At 43.6% G+C, this 25,123-nt stretch overlaps 1 protein-coding gene across 3 annotated transcripts in view; it reads right to left on the bottom strand.

The window, feature by feature from the left end:
* The window catches only part of LOC122539550 (putative ATP-dependent RNA helicase DDX60), a 167,207-nt gene extending 150,889 nt beyond the window's left edge, over positions 1-16,318 (bottom strand). For 2 of the 3 annotated variants that reach the window (XM_087974160.1, XM_087974161.1), the window contains exon 1: positions 15,866-16,317. In XM_087974160.1, the coding sequence (XP_087830286.1) occupies positions 15,866-16,112 (247 nt within the window). In that variant the 5' untranslated portion in view covers positions 16,113-16,317. Of the gene's footprint in view, positions 1-15,865 lie in introns of all 3 variants that reach the window. The other variant, XM_087974154.1, reaches the window with a different exon arrangement.
* Positions 16,319-25,123: the final 8,805 nt, after the last annotated feature.

Raw genomic sequence — 25,123 nt, 5'->3', positions numbered from 1 at the left:
CATCCAGAGAAATCACCAATCCCTGTATCGACACGCTTGAATTACATTAAGCAGCCTCCCAACACGACTGGAGGATCTGCAGCCCTTTTAGATTAGATTAGATTCCCTACAGTGTGGAAACAGGCCCTTTGACCCAACCAGTCCACACCGACCCTCTGAAGAGTAACCCACCCAGACCCCTTTTCCTCTGACTAATGCACCTAACACTATGGACAATTTAGCATGGCCAATTCACCTGACCTGCACATCTTTGGATCGCGAGCCCCCGGAGGAAACCTGCACAGACACGGGGAGAATGTGCAAATTCCACACAGACTGTCGCCCGAGGCTGGAAATGTCCCTGGGACCCTGGTACGCTGAGACAGCAGTGCTAACCACTAAGCCACTGTGCCGCCCTGTAAAGCCTGTCTGGTCCTCTTGAACAATAGAGGTAATGCAGTCTCCAGCCTTAACGCGACAGTCTTAGAGAGGATTTTAAAGTCCACATTTAAGAGTGAAATGGGCCTGTATTAAGCACAGTCCTCCGGGACCCTCCCTTTTTTAAAAATAAGCAAAATATTGGCCTCTTTCAGAGATGGCGGGAGACGATCATGGCTGTATGAGTCATTAAACATATTGAGCATCAGGCCTGACAATACACTTATAAATTCCGTATAGAATTCGCTGGGAGGTCCATCAGGACTGGATGTCTTTCCACTCTGAAGCTGCTTCACAGCCTCCTCCACCTCTTGGGGCATTGAGAAAAGATTCTTGTTCAGGGGTCATGCCCAGGAGCTCCAGATCCTTAAAAAAAATTTAATTTTGGCCTGTCTCTCCTCACAACCCTCAGATTGGTATAACTGAGAGTAAAATCTCTGGAATACCCCATTAATCTTTTTGGAGTCACATGTTAGGTTCCCTAATCACCGTAATGGCTTGAGGGGCACTCCTTTTCCTGGCGAGATATGCTAGGTATTTGCCTGGCCTGTCACGATGTTCATATAACCTTTGCTTTGCAAGAGTAAGCTCCTTCTTTGATGACTGTGTGAGCACGGAACTGAATGCAGACCGCAGCACTGTAATCCTCTGTAGCTTGACCAACAAGGGCCTGTCAAAGTAAGCCTTCTCGGCTGCCTTCAACTGTGCTTCGAGGAGACCTTGCTGCTCACCATTCTGCCACTTCCTATTGGTAGAGTAGGAAATAACTAGCCCCCTGGCCTAGGCTTTGGCAGTTTCCCAAAGGACAGATGGGCTACTAACCGAGTCTGAGTTAATGTCTCCGCACGCCTGAAATGCCCTACAGAAATACTCCACAAACTTATTATCCTTGAGGATAGAGGGATCCATTTTCCAGTACCTCAAACCCACTGTAACGTCCTTAATCTTAACCAACAGGTACACTGGAGTGTGATCAGAGATAGTAATATTAACAATGTACAAGATGCCACCCAGTCCAGTGTTGCCACAGGGGTCAGAAAAAAATCAATCCTGGTGTGACATCTGTGTGGATTGGAGAAAAATGTAAAATCCCTGCCTGTAAGGTGGAGACGCCTCCAGACATCCACCAATCCTAACTCCACGCACAAATCCACTAATTGTTTAATTTGTACAGAGGGTATCGGAGGGCCTTTGGGCAACCTGTCTACTGTGGGATCCATGAGACAGGTAAAATCTCCCCCTGTAATGATGTGCCGGGACTTGAGACTTATCAATTTAGAAAATGCATCAACCAAAAATTTGAGGGGATGAGCTGGCGGGCAATAAATAGTTATAACATCATGTTCTTTCCCCATTTATCAGAGCTTAAAGAAGTACAAACTTCCCGAGTGTGTCTTTAGCAGACTCCATTAACTTAAATGGGATCTTCCTCCTAACCAATATAGCCACTCCATTACTACTGGTATTAAATGATGAAAAGTAAACCCAACCAATGCCATTCTGCTGTAGTTTCAAATGCTCCCTATCATCCAAGTGTGTCTCCTGTAACAAAGCAATATCCACCTTCTCCTTTCTAACACTCAAAAGTACTTTCTTCCTCTTAATTGGTGAGTGACTCCCCTTGATGTTCCAGGTATACCAATTAATCAAGTCATTAGCCATAATCTTCTCCAGTAACATTTAAATTCCAGAGAGGAGGAACTCAACCACAAATTGCTGAGCCTTAGTGTCATATGATCCATTGAACATAAAAACTACATAAACTAAAACCATTACATTTAACAAAACTACAAAACAATCAAAGATTAAAAACAACAAAAACCAAAAAAAAACAAACCAACATATAAAACACCAACAGCGCTGAATACAGGAACTCACCCCCGACCAAAGGGGGCAACTACCCATCCCAAACTGTCTGTAAGTAGGCATCTAGCCATCCCAACCATTTTCCCTCCTCCTAGCTAGAGCTGCACCACAAATACAAGCAGCAAAGAAAGTATGGAATAGCAATATGAATAACAAAAATATTTTTAAAAAGAAAAGGGGTAAATACCCCACCCATCCTCTGGTATAACTTAACTTAGAAATTGAAAGTAAACATCTCAACTGCCACCAAACCAAATTATTACTAATAATAAAGAAAAAACCCAACCAGACTTCCTGTTTTAATAAAAACAAAGACATACCCAAACAACACTACTATTTGTACATACTAAATTGATCAGATTAGGTTAGCTTGTCCACAAAGTTTCTTGTCTTCTCCGACATATCAAAGAGATGTATGGATCTATCTAAGGTGATCTAGTGTACCACTGGATACCTCAGAGAATATTGGGTCCCAAGCTCCCTCAGTCTTCTCTTGACATCATCATAAGATTTTATTTTCTGAATCACCACTGCTGAGAGGTCCTGGAAGAATATGATCCTACAGCCCTTGGAAATTAGGGACTTCGGTCCTTCCCCTGGATTCTGGAAGCTTCCATGATTCTCTCCTTTTCTCTGTAGTGATGGAACAGCACCAGGAGAGAAGGACATTGACCCAGACCTGATCTCCATGCCATGATCCAGTGAGCCCTCTCAAACTTCAAGCCTCTCATGCCAGCCTCCAAGTTAAGGAATTTTGGCAACCAGTCCTCAATAAATTCTACTGGCCACTCACCTTCCTAACCCTCTAGCAGACCGACAATCTGAATATTTTTTCTTCTGCCTCTGTTCTCAAAATTATCTGCTTGGTCATGCAAACTACAGACCTGCACCTCCAGGGCTTGGATCCTATCCTTGGAGGAACTGGGATCAATTTCTACCACTATGACCCTATGCTCCACCTCATCCATCCTCTTTTCCAGGTCGCCCAGCTGCTGTTCATGCTTCTGCAGCAAGATGGAGATCAGGGCCAGCTTCTCCTCTATCTGTTTACACAACATCTCACGAGATTTCATGAGCTCCTTCACCAGGACCTGGTAGGTAATCGAGTCCAAGGATCCAGCAGGCTGGGCCGTGGGCCAGACCTCGGACTCTCCTCCTCCCTTCTTCAGCATCTCTGGATGGCAAAACACAGTTTCCTGGGATTCCATGACCTTTCGAGAGCCTCAGGATATTGCGATGGTCTGGGATGGGCGGGTTAGAAACTTATCCAGCTTCTGCTGCAGTGCAGAGCTCCGCAACACGAACCTCCTAGATCGCCGCCATCTTGGATCCCCCTGCACTTTTTTAAATTTATTAATGGGATGTGGCTGTGTTGGCCAGGCCAGCATTTATTGCCCACTCCTAATGCCCAGAGGACAGTTAAAAAGCCAATCACATTTCTGTCGGTCTGGAGTCACATGGAGGCCAGATCAGGTAGGGGCATCAGTAAACCAGATGGATTTTTCCGACAATGGTCATCATGAGACTCAATGCCAGATTTTTGTCTTTTGAATTCAAATTCCGACATTTTGCCATGGGCCGGATTCAAATCCAGGTCCCCAAATCATCCTGTGGATCAATGGATTAACAGTCGAGAGTCTGATGAAGGACCTTTGCCCGAAACGACGATTCTCCTGCTCTTCTGATACTGCCTGACATACTGTGTTTTTCCAGCACAACACTCTCGACTCTAATCTCCAGCATCTGCAGTTCTTACTTTCGCCTCAATAGATTAACAGTCCAGCAACTATGCAATTAGATCATCACCTCGTCATGGCTAATCCGGCTAGCCTGCTCATCATTGAATCTGTGGCAAAATTTGATCCCAGATTTTTTTTTATTAATGGAATTGGAATTTTACCAGTTGCCTTTACCATATCCTGAGTTTGCATGTTACTGGTCCCAGTGTTATTCGCACTAGGAGGGGTCTGAGTTATGTGAAAGCCTGTGGGACAGGTCAATGGGAATGTTCAAAACCACCAAATCATGGAGGAAAAGTTTGAAAGGAACTTCCAACAACAGACTGGATAAACACTTAAAGAGGAATAGTTTACAGGAGGATGGGTCTGATTGGATAGCTCTTCCGAAAGACCCCACACTGACATATTGGGCAAAATGGTGATCTTCTGAGCAGCATCATACCAATCTATGCCTCCACCGGTCAAAGCAACCAATATTTCAATGGTAAAGGGCAAGTTACCATTGTTCCAGAGGACTATCTTATTCAAGAGACATGACTGGTGATGCGTTTGACCTGAGAGTCACCAATCTTCAGACAAGGGGTAAGACTTCAACAGCAGGATTTTCATGATAAGCTCATGTGCTATGGAAACTACACCCACTCCGTTGGCATCATTCTGCATTGTAAACCATCCAAGCTAACTGACCCCCCCCCCCCCCCCCCTCCCCTAGTTGGGCTAAGACAAAGTGCAGGGCCTTTGTCATTCCTCCTGCTGGGAATACGTCAGCTTCCATAGGGCATTCCGGTCAGTCCCATTCACCAGACCAATTAGCATAGCCCAACAAATCTCATTCCTTCATCACAGCATAGTATGGCAACTGCAGTTCCCAAGACCACAAGAAACAATGGAGAGTTGTGAACACAGCCCAGTCCATCACACAAACCAACGTTCCATCCATTGGCTCCATCTATAATTCCCGCTGCCTCGGGAAAGCAGCCAACATACTGAAAGCCCTTCCTTTCCATCCTCTTCCATCAGGTAGAAGATACAAAAGTTTGTACTCGTACAAACAGGTTCAAGAACAGCTTCTTCCTCACTGTTATTGGACTTCTGAATGGACCTCTCAAATTTTAAATTGAATGTTGATCTGGCTGTTTGTGCACCTTGCCTCTCACCGTAACATTGTATCTGTTCTATTACCCGATGCACTTTGTATAGTACGTATTGCATGCAAAACTAAACTTTTCACTCTACCTAGGTACAGGTGACAATGATAAATCAAATCAGGTGCCTATCCAATCCCTTTGAAATTGTTTGGCTTGTCCACTTTCTCAACCCTCTCTCGGAGCAGTAGGTTCCTGGTCGTTAACACTCACTGCCGAAACAGGTTCATTCTCACACGAGTCAAAGAGTGTGGTGCTTGAAAAGCACAGCAGCACAGGTAGTATCCGAGGAGCAGGAGAATCGACGTTTCAGGCATAAGCCCTTCATGCCTCTTATGCCTGTAATGTCGATTCTCCTGCCCCTTGGATGCTGCCTGACCGGCTGTGCTTTTCCAGCGCCACACTCTCCGACTCTGATCTCCAGCATTCTGCAGTCCTCCCTTTCTCCTCATTCCCACACTACCCAGCAACCCATCCTTCTCCCCAATCCCGCATCTCTCGCTCAAAGTTCAAAACTTGCGCCCTCCCAGATCAGTCTGATTGTCTCTGTCCGTGTGAAGCACAAGTGTCGTTGTTGCTGGGGAAGCCTGTATTGGAAGAGAAAGGAAGACGGATCTGTGTGGGAAGGGAATCCAGTAGGTGATGGGGCTGGGAAGAGAACAGAAACCAGAGCCTGGGGTAGGTGCTGTAGAACAGAGAATCTTCGGGGTTCAAAAATGTAACTCTTTGAAGTTTGCGTCACGTACAGATGGGATGGTTACAAAGACATTTAGCACACATGCCTTCATTGCTCACTTCTTAGAGTATAGGAGTTGGGACGTTATGTTGAGGGTTGTACAGGACGTTGGTGAGGCCTATCCTGTGTCTCGTTCTGGTCTCCCTGCTATAGGAAGGATATTATTAAGCTGGAGAGGGTTCAGAGGGGATTTACCAGGATGTTGCCGGGTCGGGAAGGTTTGAGTTATAAAGAAAGGCTGGGACATCTTTCACTGGAGCTTAGGAGGTTTAGGGGTAACCTTAAAGGGGTTTATAAAATCCTGAGGGGTCTGAATAGGATGGAGAGTAGGTGTCTTTTCCCTAGAATGGGATTTCAGGACCAAGGGGCACATTTCTAAGGTGAGAGGAGAGAGATTTAAGAAAGACAGGAGGGGCAAATTTTTCCCACAGAGGGTGGTTCACATGTGGAATGAACTTCCTGAGGATTTGGTGGACGCAGTCACAGTTGCAATGTTTAAAAGACACTGAGATAAGTACATGAGTAGGAGAGGTTTGGAGGGATAGGGACCAGGAGCAGACAGGCGTGACTAGTTTAGTTTGGGATTATGGTGGAAGTGGGCTGGTTGGACTGAGGGGTCTGTTTCTGTGCTGTATGACTCTATGACTCTGTGCTCCCAGCAACTGGACCATTGGAGATGGAATCTTGTAGCTGCAAGAGGTGGCTGACCAGACAGATGCCATTAAGAAGGAATATCTCGACATAATAGGACTCTTGTGATGCGCTGACTGTGTCCCTACCCACCTGCAGAGGCTAGGTTCAAGTCCCACCCCCTCTAGCAATGTACCTTAACATCCCTGACCTGGTTAATTAAAATAAAAATCTGCAGTAGCATGATGGATCTGCTTCTGGGCAAATAAAGCAAGGCTAATGATCTGAGATATATTTAAATCACCCTGTGGGCAATAGAGTAGGCATCCACAACCTCAAGAATGACTTTAGAAAGAAGAAATGTGTTGGTACACCTCCTAGCAAAGACCTTGATTCAATGGTTATAGGCACAGCAAATGCATAATAAATATTTGTGCTACCTGATAAGGCCTGGACGATGTGGACCATGGGTTGCACAATGCAACAAGACATTAATTGGATATCTAATATCGCACGTTCAAGCTTGTTGAAAGAGTTCTGCTTATCAGATTCACTGTGGAAATCTAATCGATTTGGACCATAATGGTTTGGAAAACAAACATGACCCGTGGAACAGGCGCCAAACTCTCAGACAGTTTATTACCTGCCCAGCGAGCCAACCCAATCAATAAGTCTGTTAGAAACAAACGTGGAAAAGTCACACCGGAGCAGTTCCTGACTGGAGAGAAACCAAAGGGTAGAACAAAAATATGTTTCCAGAGCCAACAGATGTGAGGCTGGAAAAGCGCAGCGGGTCAGACAGCATCCGAGGAGCAGGATGGTCAATGTCCCAGGCCGAAAACCTTCACCAGGACAGGGGAGGGTAAAGGAGCCCAGAAGTGAAGTAGAAAGGGAGAGGAGTGGGGCTAGGGAAGGGTAGGTGGGATGGTGATAGGTGAATGCAGGTAGAGGGTGGTTGTGATTGGTCAATGGGAAGGGTGGAGCTGATAGCTGAGTATGAAGGCTACATTTCCAGTGTGTCAGCTCCAATAGAATCATCAAAGGTAAGGACTAGGAGAGGGCCACTCAGCCCATTGAGCCTGCTCCACCATTTAATACAACCATGGCTGATCTCCTCTCGGCCTCAACTCCACTTTCCTGCCCAGCTCTCCATAACTCTTCAATCCATCACTAATTAAAAGCCTGCCTACCTTCTTCCTAAAATTGACTCAATGTCCCAACATTCACCACACTCCAGGCTGATACATTCCGCAGAGCCTTTCAGGAAATTCCTCCTCCTCACCGCTATATATCTACCAAACAATGGCCTCTCATTCTAGATGAAAATTTTAACACTTAATGAGGCCATTTGGTCCATCATATCCTTGCTGGCTCTCTTTTACCTCATTCCATTTGCTCACCTTCCCATGACCGTTCTTTTCCAATTCAGATAATCATCCAATTCCTGTGCAAGATGGTGTCAGGTAACTGGGCTGCATGTGGGATGTTGGCCAGGCCCCGCTGTTCCCACCTGCCTTCCTTGATTTTACCTTTGCCCCTATTCCTTTCTTGTGCTTTATTTTCCTTTCCTTTTGGTGTTGTTTCTTTGTTTCTGTAGTGGGTGTGTTGGCAACACGGACGTGGCAGTGACAGTGTGCCGCACCCAGAGTGGCGGACATGGCTCCTCCCAGTGATCTCAGATGGGGGGCAATGAGATCCTTTTCCTGGCATTCTCACGGGGCCTACAGTCCTCCAGCGATCGAGGACTGGGGAGCCTGGGTGGGGTAGCTGGGGCCTTTTCAAGATGGCGGCACTGGCAAGGTGACATGTGCAGCTGCAGTGGGACTCGTGGGCTGGCTGCTGGTGGCCTGGCCTGACCTGTTGTGGGCTTGAGTGTAGGTTCAGCAGCATCAGCCAAATAGGCCCACTGGCAAAGAGATGGCACCTAAAGTGGGTGGGCTTCTATATTGGTGGGTCGGAGGCAGGTAATGGTGAGGTGGTGGAGGTCTCTCTTCAGGGCTAGGTGCTGGCATGGGCTGGGTCAAAAAGACTGATATTCTAAACTTTTTGCTTCTTTATTTATCTAACTTATTCCCATGATCTATCATGCTGGACTGCATCAGCTCTGCTACAATACGTCTTTCATTAATACGAATTGGATGTAACGCAATTGGGTGAATAGAGAACACATTTCTAAAGCATGAACTTTTAAAGTGTGTGTTGGCTAATGCGGTTACAAGACCAACACTTTAAGTATATTTGTACTGCACAATGTTTGTATCACGCGGGGTCTCACAGGAACGTGTTCTGGAAGAACTGATTGTATTTATGTCTTTACTTTCCTAATTTTACTTTGTTTCCTAAGCATTTGATTTTAAGTGTCTGTATCCAGGTACCTTTGTCCCTAAGAGGATGTTGTAATGCTGCAATCGTAAACTTTTCACTGTACTGATTTGAGAACATGTGACAATAAAGCTCATCCAATTAATTTTTTTTAAGGCATAAAATGCAGATAGTGCAACCCAGATACAAACTGTTGCAAGAGGGGGATTTCCTCAGGCCAGTATCGTATATTAACATCCTTCTTGTCTTTATTTTACTGCCAATGGAAAGGGTGCTTAGCAACTCTATCCATATACTTTTCTGTCTCAGTTGGTTTTGTTCATTTGATTTGAAATCACATCGGATCACCAAATTGTTATGGCACAGCCGAATGCCATTGAGGCTATTGTGCCTGCTATTCCCCAGCACCAATTTCCTGCCTTTCCCCACCTCCCTTCATGCTAGTTCTACTCAAATAAGCTTCCAATGCCCCTCTTGAATGCTTTAACTGAACCTGCCTCACCACGTTTCCAGGCAGTAGAGTCGAGACACAGCCTACCCATGTTGTGAGGACGTTTTTCTCACATCACACCTGCTTCGCATGCACATCACGTTAGATCGATGTCATCCCCTTCTTGTTACTTTTACAATCGGGAACACTTTCTCCCTATCTATCCAGCCTACTCATGATTTAGAAATCCCCCATCCGATCTGCCCTCAGCTGTCTTCAAGTGTACAGTTTGTCAGATTGAACCCGGGCCCTTGTTTCTCATTCATTCACGGGATAAGGATGTCCTGGCTAGGCCAGCCTTTATTGCCCATCTCTAATTGCCCAGAGGGCAGCTAAGAGTTAATCACATTGCTGTGGGTCTGGAGTCACATGTCAGCCAGACCAGGTAATGATAGCAGATTTCCTTCCCTAAAGGACATTAGTGAACCAGATACAGACAGTCAACATGGTCATCATTCGACTCTTAATTGCAGAATTTTATTTGAATTCCAAGTTCACACTCTGCCATGGCAGGATTTGAACTCAGCTCACCAGATCATTGGCAGGGTCTGATGATAATGCTACAGAGCCATTGGTGCCTCTTTTACCCCAATTTGGAAACACTATTGATCTCCAATTTCTAACTCAGAACTTGGTAAAAAAACAGTTAAGGTCAGAACCTATTGCCTTCTTGCCCTGTGTTTCTTTCAGTCCAGATGAACAGATCTCTTTGACCAACCTGGTTTGATCTTTGTTTACTTGTGCAGTATGGGGGGGTGGAGGGGAGGTGGTGGAGTTGGTAGGTTGTTGGTGGGATGAGCTATAATGGCATTATCAGGATCTCTGGGCCTACATTCTAGTATTGGTTGAGGGCTCTGAAACCAGGGGATTACAATCTAAGGATAAAGGGTAGGCCTTTTAGAACTCCAGTGAGGAGGAATTTCTTAAAGTGAGGAGTATTATAATGTTGATGGCATGTATTATACCTTGAAGACAGAGTGAATACTGTTTCTCACTAAGAGCTTACAAGACCTGTCAAATGACTAGCTAGCAATCTCAGAGTGTAGTGGAAAATTGAAATTGCCTAACATTTGGCTGTAAATTGGATACCTGAGTGGGTTGCTGTTTTGACAACAATTCAAATGTAACCAATCAGTTTAAACTATGCCCCAGGATTCTAAAACCCAACCAAGTTTGAATTTATTGTTTTGCGAACATCAAACCAATGAGACGATCCAATGTTGGGGATATAAAAACGGCAGGCATTTTGAAAATCAGACAGAGCAACTGCCATCAACAGAGACCCAAGAAATTAGGAAACACTATCTATCAAAGGTACCTTTTCATATGAAATATATTCCCAGTAAAAAGAAAGAAGATGATCCAGAGATATTTTCAGCTGGAAGAAGAAAGACTTTGAAGATGACAGCCACTATACGATTTTGAAATTAAGTTGATGTTATTTTAACAAGTGTTTTATTGGAACAGTATATTGTTATAGAGTTAGAGACAGATAATAAGCAGTTAAGAGAAAGGGGGGCTTCGAACTGTGAATAGTTGTTGTTTAATGTTCACTTTTAGAGTTAAAGAGTAACTTGATATTTTCTTTAAATAGTGGAATTTCGAAGTTCTCTGTCACACATATCTTAACAGATTATGAGGCGAGGTGAGCTTTTCTGGGTGCTCGGTTTAATTAACAGAACGGTTCACCACGATGTCATAACAGTTTGGAAGCTTGGGTCCGTGACTTAGACAGGTTTGAACAGATTTGGGGTATGAAAGGTTCAGTAGATTTATACACTTGCCAATTAGTGCCCTAGATCATTAAATAAAATGTAGGTGACACAATTTTGTTTAATTTTGGTTACTTGTGGTTGGTTAAACTGAAAGTCAGTGAAATGGCTGTTAAGATTGCTAGAGGTTCTAGGGTTTGAAGATGCTTCCCAAATTTGCCAAGAAAGTTTAGAAAGACAGAGGAAGGATATACCTTTAGAATTAGCAAATAGTTTAGAATTGGGCTTAACCAGGGGCAAAAGGAATGCTGAAATTGTAATGGAGTTGGTCAAGCACTTAGGTTTGTCAGAGAAACAGACAGGTGCAGCAGAGTTAGAAAAATGTACTCTGCAATTGAGGCAAATGGAGTTAGAAGATAAAGAAAGGGAAAGAAGAGCCGTGACAGGAGAAAGAGAGAAAGAAAGAGGGGAAAAACGGAGAGAAGGTTCTTAGCTGAGCAAAGAGAGAAAGAAGAAAGAGAAAGGAAGAGAGAATTCGAACTTCAGAAGTTGCGAATCCGTCAGGAAACTCAAGTTAACAAGATGGAGATGAAGAGAGAAGGTAGTAATGTACACAAATATGTTACAATATTGCCTCATTTTGATAAGAAAGATGTCGAAGCTGTCTTTATTTTGTTTGAAAAATTGGCTAGGACTTGTGGGTAATGCTAGTTCAGACTAAGCTGGTCGGCAGAGCGAGTGAGGTATTTGCAGCGCTGTCAGATGAGGGATCAAGAGGTTATGAAGATGTCAAACAGGCTATTTTAAGTGCTTATGAATTAGTACCACAAGCATATGGACAGCAGTTCAGAAACATAAAGAAGGAACCAGGTCAGGCTTATGTTGAGTTTGAAAATACTAAACATAGCAATTTTGATAGATGGATGCGGGCCTTAAAAATAGCTAAGACCTGTGAGGCTCTAAGAGAAATTTTTCTGCTGTAGGGAGTTTAAAAACTCACTTCCAGAGATGAGATGAATTCATGTGGATGAACAGAAAGTTTAAGAAGTGAGAAGAGCAGCAGAGATGGCAGATGAATATTCATTGGTGCATAAGGCAAAGTTTAGCTTCTGGCAAGAAATTCGTCCTGTGAGGGATAGAAATTGGGAGAAGGGGAGATCCTACACTACAAAACAAAGAGTAGAGAACACTGGTAATAGTTTACCACAGCTGAAAGAAAAAAGCCCAACAAGGTGAAAAGGAGGTGAAAGGTCTCAGGTGTTTTCACTGTGGTAAGGTGGGACACATAAAGGAGAATTGACTATGCTGATGAAGGGCTTTTGCCCGAAACGTCGACTCTCCTGCTCCTCAGATGTTGCCTGACCTGCTGTGCTTTTCCAACACCACATTCTCGACTCTGATCTCCAGCATCTGCAGTCCTCACTTTCTCCTGCGACACGTAAAGTCACAGTGCTGGTCGTGAAAGAAAGGCACTATGGGAAAAGATATGGTAAAAGAGGCTAAGCCCTAGCAATAGTGCAAGTAGTAAAGGAAACTCCAAGAAATGTCAAGGAGCTGCAGGAGAGTGCACAGCCTAAGCAGGGGCTGGGTATTGAGTTAGTGCCCAATCTCTGTAAAGACTTTGCCTCTGTGGGTAAAATTTACTCAGGAAGAACAGGGTGAAGAACAAATTATAATTTTAAGAGACGCAGGATCTAATCAGCCTTTAATAGTGAAAGATTTGCATTCTTTCTGATGTGTTACCCGAGAGAGTGGTAATTTGTGGAATAGACGGACACAAATTTAGTATTTCCCCATGGAAGATCAAGACTTGGGAACTAACAGTGGGAGTGATTGACAGAGTGTCAGTTTCAGGAATGCACTTTGTTCTTGGGAACGATTTAGCAGGACCCAAAGTGGGAGTGACACCCCTTGCTGTGGAGAAGCCAAAGGAAGACCAGGGAACTGAGGACTTAAAAGAAACATACCTAGGAATATTTCCAGACGGTGTAGTATCAAGATCCCACTATCATTAGTCACAGCGAGAAGATAAAGGCGAAAGAGAAAGACAAAGAAGTTGAAGTTCAGTTAGCAACCACCGAGAAGTGAAGACACCCCTGGGACCACCAGGAGAAGATAGCCAGATAATCATCGCCACGTGGATCACAATGAAGATCCGGTGTGATGGGAAATGATCATCCAGAGTGAAGTTAAAGCACAAGATAGTTAATTAGATATATAGTGTAAAATGTTAGTTTATAGTGTATTTTGTTGTTATAGTATTAATTGTGACAAATAAATAAATATTATTGTTTCTCACTACAATAGAGTCACAGAGTCATAGAGATGTACAGCACAGAAACAGACTCTTCGGTCCAACCCGTCCATGCCGACCAGATATCCCAACCCAATCTAGTCCCACCCACCAGCACCTGAGCCACACCCCTCCAAACCCTTCCTATTCATATACCCATTCAAATGCCTCTTAAATGTTGCAATTGTACCAGCTTCCACCACTTCCTCTGGCAGCTCATTCCATACACATACCACACTCTGTGTGAAAAAGTTACCCCTTAGGTCTCTTTTATATCTTTCCCCTCTCACTCTAAACCTATGCCCTCAAGTTCTGGACTCCCCTACCCCAGGGAAAAGACTTTGTCTATTTATCCTATCTATGCCCCTCAAGATGTTGTAAACCTCTATAAGGTCACCCCTCAGCCTCCGACGCTCCAGGGAAAACATCCCCAGCCTATTCAGCCTCTCCCCATAGCTCAAATCCTCCAACTCTGGCAACATCCTTATAAATCTTTTCTGAAACCTTTCAAGTTTCACAACATCTTTCCGATAGGAAGGAGACCAGAATTGCACGCAATATTCCTACAGTGGCCTAACCAATGTCCTGTACAGCTGCAACATGATCTCCCAACTCCTGTACTCAGTACTCTAACCAATAAAAGAAAGCATACCAAACGCCTTCTTCATTATCCTATCTACCTGCGACTCCACTTTCAAGGAGCTATGAACCTGCACTCCAAGGTCTCTTTGTTCAGCAACACTCCCTAGGACCTTACCATTAAGTGTATAAGCCCTGCTAAGATTTGCTTTCTCAAAATGCAGCACCTCACATTTATCTGAATTAAACTCCATCTATCACTTCTCAGCCCATTGACCCATCTGATCAAGATCCTGTTGTAATCTGAGGTAACCTTCTTCGCTGTCAACTACACCTCAAATTTTGGTGTCATCTGCAAACTTACTAACTGTACCTCTTATGCTCACATCCAAATCATTTATATAAATGACAAAAAGTAGAGGTCCCAGCACCAATCCTTGTGGCACTCCACTGGTCACAGGCCTCCAGTCTGAAAAAAAACCCTCCACCACCACCCTCTGTCTTCTACCTTTGAGCCAGTTCTGTATCCAAATGGCTAGTTCTCCCTGTATTCCACAATATCTAACCTTGCTAATCAGTCTCCCATGGGGAACCTTGTCAAACGCCTTACTGAAGTCCATATAGATCACATTTACTGCTCTGCCCTCATCAATCCTCTTTGTTACTTCTTCAAAAAACTCAATCAAGTTTGCGAGACATGATTTCCCATGCACAAAGCCATGTTGACTATCCCTAATCAGCCCTTTCCAAATACATGTACATCCTGTCCCTCAGAATTCCCTCCAACAACTAGCCCACCACCGTCATCAGGCTCACCGGTCTATAGTTCTCTGGTTTGTCCTTACCATCCTTCCTAAACAGTGGCATCACGTTAGCCAACCTCCAGTCTTCCGGCACCTCACTTGTGACTATCAATGATACAAATATCTCAGCAAGAGGCCCAGCAATCACTTCCCTAGCTTCCCACAGAGTTCTCGGGCACACCTGATCAGGTCCTGGGGATTTATCCACCTTTATGCATTTCAAGACACCCAGCCCTTCCTCCTCTGTAATCTGGACATTTTGCAAGATGTTACCATCTATTTCCCTACAGTCTACATCTTCCATATCCTTTTCCACAGTAAATACTGATGCAAAATATTCATTTAGTATTTCCCCCATTTTCTGTGGCTCCACACAAAGGTTGTCTTGCTGATCTTTGAGGGGCCCTATTCTCTTCCTAGTTACCCTTTTGTCCTTAATATATTTGTAAAAATCCCCCTTTGGATTCTCCTTAATTCTATTTGCCAAAGCTATCTCATGTCCCCTTTTTGCCCTCCTGATTTCTTTCTTAAGTATACTCCTACTGCCTTTATACTCTTCTAAGGATTCACTCGATCTATCCTTTCTATACCTGACATATGCTTCCTTCTTTTTCTTAACCAAACCCTTAATTTCTTTCATCATCCAGCATTCCCTATAACTACCAGCCTTCCCTTTCACCCTAACAGGAATATACTTTCTCTCGATTCTCGTTATCTCATTTCTGAAGGCTTCCCATTTTCCAGCCATCCCTTTACCTGCGAACATCTGCCCCCAATCAGCTTTTGAAAGTTCTTGTCTAATACCGTCAAAATTGGCCTTTCTCCAATTTAGAACTTCAACTTTTGGATCTGGTTTATCCTTTTCCATCACTATTTTAAAACGAATAGAATTATGGTCGCTGCCCCCAAAGTGCTCCCCCACTGACACCTCAGTCATCCGCGCTGCGTATGATGAGTCAAAGCACAGTTTCAATGCTCAGAGTTAAACACACTGGGGTCCATGTAACCTGTTATTTGCACCTTAATGTTGTATATTCACCAAGGAAGGGATAGAATAACCAACCCACACCTACCTAGTGAAACAGTGCCTTGTTTACCCGAAGAAACATTGACATGCTCTCTGAAGCCCTTACCTCCCTTCTGTGAAGGGTCACGCTCTCTAGTCGTGGTCCTTTGGAGTAGCTCATCCATCCTCGCCTCCTCTCCAGCATCACTCAGCTGCCTCAACTTCATCTTCACCATGGCCTCCTCATCGAAGGGTTCTGCCTCATCCTCATCCAGACTGTCTTCCTCACTGAAGCTGACATTGGCTTCCTCGTCGGAATGGTCGCTCGCCTCCACGAGACCCTGCCATTGTTGAGCCTTACCCCTCCTGCGCATGATGGAGGGTTCTGACCTGGGGGGATGTTTCAGTCAGCTTCCAGACCCTCCCGTCAGCCCTCTTCCTCAACACGAATGTCACTTGGAGACTCAGACCCCCAATCCTGTCCAAGACTCCCCCTTTCCAACTGCTTCACCTCCTTATTAATTGCAGCAAGGACAGATTGCACGAACTTGCCTTGATTCTCCACTGTACAACAGTCAGCAATAGCCCCAGACTACACCCTCCTTCCTTCTTTGCTGACTGACTAATCCTGGTTATGCAAGCAGTGACTTTGCTGAGTACAGTGTGAGGGTTACTGCAGGAGTTAAATGCACTCAGGAAAATGAAACTGAAGCTGTTTACATAATGCATGATCTTCGTAAGTTTCGTTTCACTTCACCAGCTTCAACGATCCAATGTTGGGGATGTAAAAATGGCAGGCATTTTGAAAATCAGACAGAGCAACTGCCATCAACAGAGACCCAAGAAATTAGGAAACACTATCTATCAAAGGTACCTTTTCATATGAAATATATTCCCAGTAAAAAGAAAGAAGATGATCCAGAGATATTTTCAGCTGGAAGAAGAAAGACTTTGAAGATGACAGCCACTATACGATTTTGAAATTAAGTTGATGTTATTTTAACAAGTGTTTTATTGGAACAGTATATTGTTATAGAGTTAGAGACAGATAATAAGCAGTTAAGAGAAAGGGGGGCTTCGAACTGTGAATAGTTGTTGTTTAATGTTCACTTTTAGAGTTAAAGAGTAACTTGATATTTTCTTTAAATAGTGGAATTTCGAAGTTCTCTGTCACACATATCTTAACAGATTATGAGGCGAGGTGAGCTTTTCTGGGTGCTCGGTTTAATTAACAGAACGGTTCACCACGATGTCATAACAGTTTGGAAGCTTGGGTCCGTGACTTAGACAGGTTTGAACAGATTTGGGGTATGAAAGGTTCAGTAGATTTATACACTTGCCAATTAGTGCCCTAGATCATTAAATAAAATGTAGGTGACACAATTTTGTTTAATTTTGGTTACTTGTGGTTGGTTAAACTGAAAGTCAGTGAAATGGCTGTTAAGATTGCTAGAGGTTCTAGGGTTTGAAGATGCTTCCCAAATTTGCCAAGAAAGTTTAGAAAGACAGAGGAAGGATATACCTTTAGAATTAGCAAATAGTTTAGAATAGGGCTTAACCAGGGGCAAAAGGAATGCTGAAATTGTAATGGAGTTGGTCAAGCACTTAGGTTTGTCAGAGAAACAGACAGGTGCAGCAGAGTTAGAAAAATGTACTCTGCAATTGAGGCAAATGGAGTTAGAAGATAAAGAAAGGGAAAGAAGAGCCGTGACAGGAGAAAGAGAGAAAGAAAGAGGGGAAAAACGGAGAGAAGGTTCTTAGCTGAGCAAAGAGAGAAAGAAGAAAGAGAAAGGAAGAGAGAATTCGAACTTCAGAAGTTGCGAATCCGTCAGGAAACTCAAGTTAACAAGATGGAGATGAAGAGAGAAGGTAGTAATGTACACAAATATGTTACAATATTGCCTCATTTTGATAAGAAAGATGTCGAAGCTGTCTTTATTTTGTTTGAAAAATTGGCTAGGACTTGTGGGTAATGCTAGTTCAGACTAAGCTGGTCGGCAGAGCGAGTGAGGTATTTGCAGCGCTGTCAGATGAGGGATCAAGAGGTTATGAAGATGTCAAACAGGCTATTTTAAGTGCTTATGAATTAGTACCACAAGCATATGGACAGCAGTTCAGAAACATAAAGAAGGAACCAGGTCAGGCTTATGTTGAGTTTGAAAATACTAAACATAGCAATTTTGATAGATGGATGCGGGCCTTAAAAATAGCTAAGACCTGTGAGGCTCTAAGAGAAATTTTTCTGCTGTAGGGAGTTTAAAAACTCACTTCCAGAGATGAGATGAATTCATGTGGATGAACAGAAAGTTTAAGAAGTGAGAAGAGCAGCAGAGATGGCAGATGAATATTCATTGGTGCATAAGGCAAAGTTTAGCTTCTGGCAAGAAATTCGTCCTGTGAGGGATAGAAATTGGGAGAAGGGGAGATCCTACACTACAAAACAAAGAGTAGAGAACACTGGTAATAGTTTACCACAGCTGAAAGAAAAAAGCCCAACAAGGTGAAAAGGAGGTGAAAGGTCTCAGGTGTTTTCACTGTGGTAAGGTGGGACACATAAAGGAGAATTGACTATGCTGATGAAGGGCTTTTGCCCGAAACGTCGACTCTCCTGCTCCTCAGATGTTGCCTGACCTGCTGTGCTTTTCCAACACCACATTCTCGACTCTGATCTCCAGCATCTGCAGTCCTCACTTTCTCCTGCGACACGTAAAGTCACAGTGCTGGTCGTGAAAGAAAGGCACTATGGGAAAAGATATGGTAAAAGAGGCTAAGCCCTAGCAATAGTGCAAGTAGTAAAGGAAACTCCAAGAAATGTCAAGGAGCTGCAGGAGAGTGCACAGCCTAAGCAGGGGCTGGGTATTGAGTTAGTGCCCAATCTCTGTAAAGACTTTGCCTCTGTGGGTAAAATTTACTCAGGAAGAACAGGGTGAAGAACAAATTATAATTTTAAGAGACGCAGGATCTAATCAGCCTTTAATAGTGAAAGATTTGCATTCTTTCTGATGTGTTACCCGAGAGAGTGGTAATTTGTGGAATAGACGGACACAAATTTAGTATTTCCCCATGGAAGATCAAGACTTGGGAACTAACAGTGGGAGTGATTGACAGAGTGTCAGTTTCAGGAATGCACTTTGTTCTTGGGAACGATTTAGCAGGACCCAAAGTGGGAGTGACACCCCTTGCTGTGGAGAAGCCAAAGGAAGACCAGGGAACTGAGGACTTAAAAGAAACATACCTAGGAATATTTCCAGACGGTGTAGTATCAAGATCCCACTATCATTAGTCACAGCGAGAAGATAAAGGCGAAAGAGAAAGACAAAGAAGTTGAAGTTCAGTTAGCAACCACCGAGAAGTGAAGACACCCCTGGGACCACCAGGAGAAGATAGCCAGATAATCATCGCCACGTGGATCACAATGAAGATCCGGTGTGATGGGAAATGATCATCCAGAGTGAAGTTAAAGCACAAGATAGTTAATTAGATATATAGTGTAAAATGTTAGTTTATAGTGTATTTTGTTGTTATAGTATTAATTGTGACAAATAAATAAATATTATTGTTTCTCACTACAATAGAGTCACAGAGTCATAGAGATGTACAGCACAGAAACAGACTCTTCGGTCCAACCCGTCCATGCCGACCAGATATCCCAACCCAATCTAGTCCCACCCACCAGCACCTGAGCCACACCCCTCCAAACCCTTCCTATTCATATACCCATTCAAATGCCTCTTAAATGTTGCAATTGTACCAGCTTCCACCACTTCCTCTGGCAGCTCATTCCATACACATACCACACTCTGTGTGAAAAAGTTACCCCTTAGGTCTCTTTTATATCTTTCCCCTCTCACTCTAAACCTATGCCCTCAAGTTCTGGACTCCCCTACCCCAGGGAAAAGACTTTGTCTATTTATCCTATCTATGCCCCTCAAGATGTTGTAAACCTCTATAAGGTCACCCCTCAGCCTCCGACGCTCCAGGGAAAACATCCCCAGCCTATTCAGCCTCTCCCCATAGCTCAAATCCTCCAACTCTGGCAACATCCTTATAAATCTTTTCTGAAACCTTTCAAGTTTCACAACATCTTTCCGATAGGAAGGAGACCAGAATTGCACGCAATATTCCTACAGTGGCCTAACCAATGTCCTGTACAGCTGCAACATGATCTCCCAACTCCTGTACTCAGTACTCTAACCAATAAAAGAAAGCATACCAAACGCCTTCTTCATTATCCTATCTACCTGCGACTCCACTTTCAAGGAGCTATGAACCTGCACTCCAAGGTCTCTTTGTTCAGCAACACTCCCTAGGACCTTACCATTAAGTGTATAAGCCCTGCTAAGATTTGCTTTCTCAAAATGCAGCACCTCACATTTATCTGAATTAAACTCCATCTATCACTTCTCAGCCCATTGACCCATCTGATCAAGATCCTGTTGTAATCTGAGGTAACCTTCTTCGCTGTCAACTACACCTCAAATTTTGGTGTCATCTGCAAACTTACTAACTGTACCTCTTATGCTCACATCCAAATCATTTATATAAATGACAAAAAGTAGAGGTCCCAGCACCAATCCTTGTGGCACTCCACTGGTCACAGGCCTCCAGTCTGAAAAAAAACCCTCCACCACCACCCTCTGTCTTCTACCTTTGAGCCAGTTCTGTATCCAAATGGCTAGTTCTCCCTGTATTCCACAATATCTAACCTTGCTAATCAGTCTCCCATGGGGAACCTTGTCAAACGCCTTACTGAAGTCCATATAGATCACATTTACTGCTCTGCCCTCATCAATCCTCTTTGTTACTTCTTCAAAAAACTCAATCAAGTTTGCGAGACATGATTTCCCATGCACAAAGCCATGTTGACTATCCCTAATCAGCCCTTTCCAAATACATGTACATCCTGTCCCTCAGAATTCCCTCCAACAACTAGCCCACCACCGTCATCAGGCTCACCGGTCTATAGTTCTCTGGTTTGTCCTTACCATCCTTCCTAAACAGTGGCATCACGTTAGCCAACCTCCAGTCTTCCGGCACCTCACTTGTGACTATCAATGATACAAATATCTCAGCAAGAGGCCCAGCAATCACTTCCCTAGCTTCCCACAGAGTTCTCGGGCACACCTGATCAGGTCCTGGGGATTTATCCACCTTTATGCATTTCAAGACACCCAGCCCTTCCTCCTCTGTAATCTGGACATTTTGCAAGATGTTACCATCTATTTCCCTACAGTCTACATCTTCCATATCCTTTTCCACAGTAAATACTGATGCAAAATATTCATTTAGTATTTCCCCCATTTTCTGTGGCTCCACACAAAGGTTGTCTTGCTGATCTTTGAGGGGCCCTATTCTCTTCCTAGTTACCCTTTTGTCCTTAATATATTTGTAAAAATCCCCCTTTGGATTCTCCTTAATTCTATTTGCCAAAGCTATCTCATGTCCCCTTTTTGCCCTCCTGATTTCTTTCTTAAGTATACTCCTACTGCCTTTATACTCTTCTAAGGATTCACTCGATCTATCCTTTCTATACCTGACATATGCTTCCTTCTTTTTCTTAACCAAACCCTTAATTTCTTTCATCATCCAGCATTCCCTATAACTACCAGCCTTCCCTTTCACCCTAACAGGAATATACTTTCTCTCGATTCTCGTTATCTCATTTCTGAAGGCTTCCCATTTTCCAGCCATCCCTTTACCTGCGAACATCTGCCCCCAATCAGCTTTTGAAAGTTCTTGTCTAATACCGTCAAAATTGGCCTTTCTCCAATTTAGAACTTCAACTTTTGGATCTGGTTTATCCTTTTCCATCACTATTTTAAAACGAATAGAATTATGGTCGCTGCCCCCAAAGTGCTCCCCCACTGACACCTCAGTCATCCGCGCTGCGTATGATGAGTCAAAGCACAGTTTCAATGCTCAGAGTTAAACACACTGGGGTCCATGTAACCTGTTATTTGCACCTTAATGTTGTATATTCACCAAGGAAGGGATAGAATAACCAACCCACACCTACCTAGTGAAACAGTGCCTTGTTTACCCGAAGAAACATTGACATGCTCTCTGAAGCCCTTACCTCCCTTCTGTGAAGGGTCACGCTCTCTAGTCGTGGTCCTTTGGAGTAGCTCATCCATCCTCGCCTCCTCTCCAGCATCACTCAGCTGCCTCAACTTCATCTTCACCATGGCCTCCTCATCGAAGGGTTCTGCCTCATCCTCATCCAGACTGTCTTCCTCACTGAAGCTGACATTGGCTTCCTCGTCGGAATGGTCGCTCGCCTCCACGAGACCCTGCCATTGTTGAGCCTTACCCCTCCTGCGCATGATGGAGGGTTCTGACCTGGGGGGATGTTTCAGTCAGCTTCCAGACCCTCCCGTCAGCCCTCTTCCTCAACACGAATGTCACTTGGAGACTCAGACCCCCAATCCTGTCCAAGACTCCCCCTTTCCAACTGCTTCACCTCCTTATTAATTGCAGCAAGGACAGATTGCACGAACTTGCCTTGATTCTCCACTGTACAACAGTCAGCAATAGCCCCAGACTACACCCTCCTTCCTTCTTTGCTGACTGACTAATCCTGGTTATGCAAGCAGTGACTTTGCTGAGTACAGTGTGAGGGTTACTGCAGGAGTTAAATGCACTCAGGAAAATGAAACTGAAGCTGTTTACATAATGCATGATCTTCGTAAGTTTCGTTTCACTTCACCAGCTTCAACGATCCAATGTTGGGGATGTAAAAACGGCAGGCATTTTGAAAATCAGACAGAGCAACTGCCATCAACAGAGACCCAAGAAATTAGGAAACACTATCTATCAAAGGTACCTTTTCATATGAAATATATTCCCAGTAAAAAGAAAGAAGATGATCCAGAGATATTTTCAGCTGGAAGAAGAAAGACTTTGAAGATGACAGCCACTATACGATTTTGAAATTAAGTTGATGTTATTTTAACAAGTGTTTTATTGGAACAGTATATTGTTATAGAGTTAGAGACAGATAATAAGCAGTTAAGAGAAAGGGGGGCTTCGAACTGTGAATAGTTGTTGTTTAATGTTCACTTTTAGAGTTAAAGAGTAACTTGATATTTTCTTTAAATAGTGGAATTTCGAAGTTCTCTGTCACACATATCTTAACAGATTATGAGGCGAGGTGAGCTTTTCTGGGTGCTCGGTTTAATTAACAGAACGGTTCACCACGATGTCATAACAGTTTGGAAGCTTGGGTCCGTGACTTAGACAGGTTTGAACAGATTTGGGGTATGAAAGGTTCAGTAGATTTATACACTTGCCAATTAGTGCCCTAGATCATTAAATAAAATGTAGGTGACACAATTTTGTTTAATTTTGGTTACTTGTGGTTGGTTAAACTGAAAGTCAGTGAAATGGCTGTTAAGATTGCTAGAGGTTCTAGGGTTTGAAGATGCTTCCCAAATTTGCCAAGAAAGTTTAGAAAGACAGAGGAAGGATATACCTTTAGAATTAGCAAATAGTTTAGAATAGGGCTTAACCAGGGGCAAAAGGAATGCTGAAATTGTAATGGAGTTGGTCAAGCACTTAGGTTTGTCAGAGAAACAGACAGGTGCAGCAGAGTTAGAAAAATGTACTCTGCAATTGAGGCAAATGGAGTTAGAAGATAAAGAAAGGGAAAGAAGAGCCGTGACAGGAGAAAGAGAGAAAGAAAGAGGGGAAAAACGGAGAGAAGGTTCTTAGCTGAGCAAAGAGAGAAAGAAGAAAGAGAAAGGAAGAGAGAATTCGAACTTCAGAAGTTGCGAATCCGTCAGGAAACTCAAGTTAACAAGATGGAGATGAAGAGAGAAGGTAGTAATGTACACAAATATGTTACAATATTGCCTCATTTTGATAAGAAAGATGTCGAAGCTGTCTTTATTTTGTTTGAAAAATTGGCTAGGACTTATGGGTAATGCTAGTTCAGACTAAGCTGGTCGGCAGAGCGAGTGAGGTATTTGCAGCGCTGTCAGATGAGGGATCAAGAGGTTATGAAGATGTCAAACAGGCTATTTTAAGTGCTTATGAATTAGTACCACAAGCATATGGACAGCAGTTCAGAAACATAAAGAAGGAACCAGGTCAGGCTTATGTTGAGTTTGAAAATACTAAACATAGCAATTTTGATAGATGGATGCGGGCCTTAAAAATAGCTAAGACCTGTGAGGCTCTAAGAGAAATTTTTCTGCTGTAGGGAGTTTAAAAACTCACTTCCAGAGATGAGATGAATTCATGTGGATGAACAGAAAGTTTAAGAAGTGAGAAGAGCAGCAGAGATGGCAGATGAATATTCATTGGTGCATAAGGCAAAGTTTAGCTTCTGGCAAGAAATTCGTCCTGTGAGGGATAGAAATTGGGAGAAGGGGAGATCCTACACTACAAAACAAAGAGTAGAGAACACTGGTAATAGTTTACCACAGCTGAAAAAAAAAAGCCCAACAAGGTGAAAAGGAGGTGAAAGGTCTCAGGTGTTTTCACTGTGGTAAGGTGGGACACATAAAGGAGAATTGACTATGCTGATGAAGGGCTTTTGCCCGAAACGTCGACTCTCCTGCTCCTCAGATGTTGCCTGACCTGCTGTGCTTTTCCAACACCACATTCTCGACTCTGATCTCCAGCATCTGCAGTCCTCACTTTCTCCTGCGACACGTAAAGTCACAGTGCTGGTCGTGAAAGAAAGGCACTATGGGAAAAGATATGGTAAAAGAGGCTAAGCCCTAGCAATAGTGCAAGTAGTAAAGGAAACTCCAAGAAATGTCAAGGAGCTGCAGGAGAGTGCACAGCCTAAGCAGGGGCTGGGTATTGAGTTAGTGCCCAATCTCTGTAAAGACTTTGCCTCTGTGGGTAAAATTTACTCAGGAAGAACAGGGTGAAGAACAAATTATAATTTTAAGAGACGCAGGATCTAATCAGTCTTTAATAGTGAAAGATTTGCACTCTTTCTGATGTGTTACCCGAGAGAGTGGTAATTTGTGGAATAGACGGACACAAATTTAGTATTTCCCCATGGAAGATCAAGACTTGGGAACTAACAGTGGGAGTGATTGACAGAGTGTCAGTTTCAGGAATGCACTTTGTTCTTGGGAACGATTTAGCAGGACCCAAAGTGGGAGTGACACCCCTTGCTGTGGAGAAGCCAAAGGAAGACCAGGGAACTGAGGACTTAAAAGAAACATACCTAGGAATATTTCCAGACGGTGTAGTATCAAGATCCCACTATCATTAGTCACAGCGAGAAGATAAAGGCGAAAGAGAAAGACAAAGAAGTTGAAGTTCAGTTAGCAACCACCGAGAAGTGAAGACACCCCTGGGACCACCAGGAGAAGATAGCCAGATAATCATCGCCACGTGGATCACAATGAAGATCCGGTGTGATGGG

This window comes from Chiloscyllium plagiosum, unplaced genomic scaffold (genome assembly GCF_037043375.1).
Source record: "Chiloscyllium plagiosum isolate Xiang-an unplaced genomic scaffold, Cpla_swu_hap1 HiC_scaffold_2, whole genome shotgun sequence".
Lineage (NCBI taxonomy): Eukaryota > Metazoa > Chordata > Chondrichthyes > Orectolobiformes > Hemiscylliidae > Chiloscyllium > Chiloscyllium plagiosum.
Note: the sequence above shows the minus strand (reverse complement) of the source record. Positions and strands in the feature narration are given on the sequence as shown.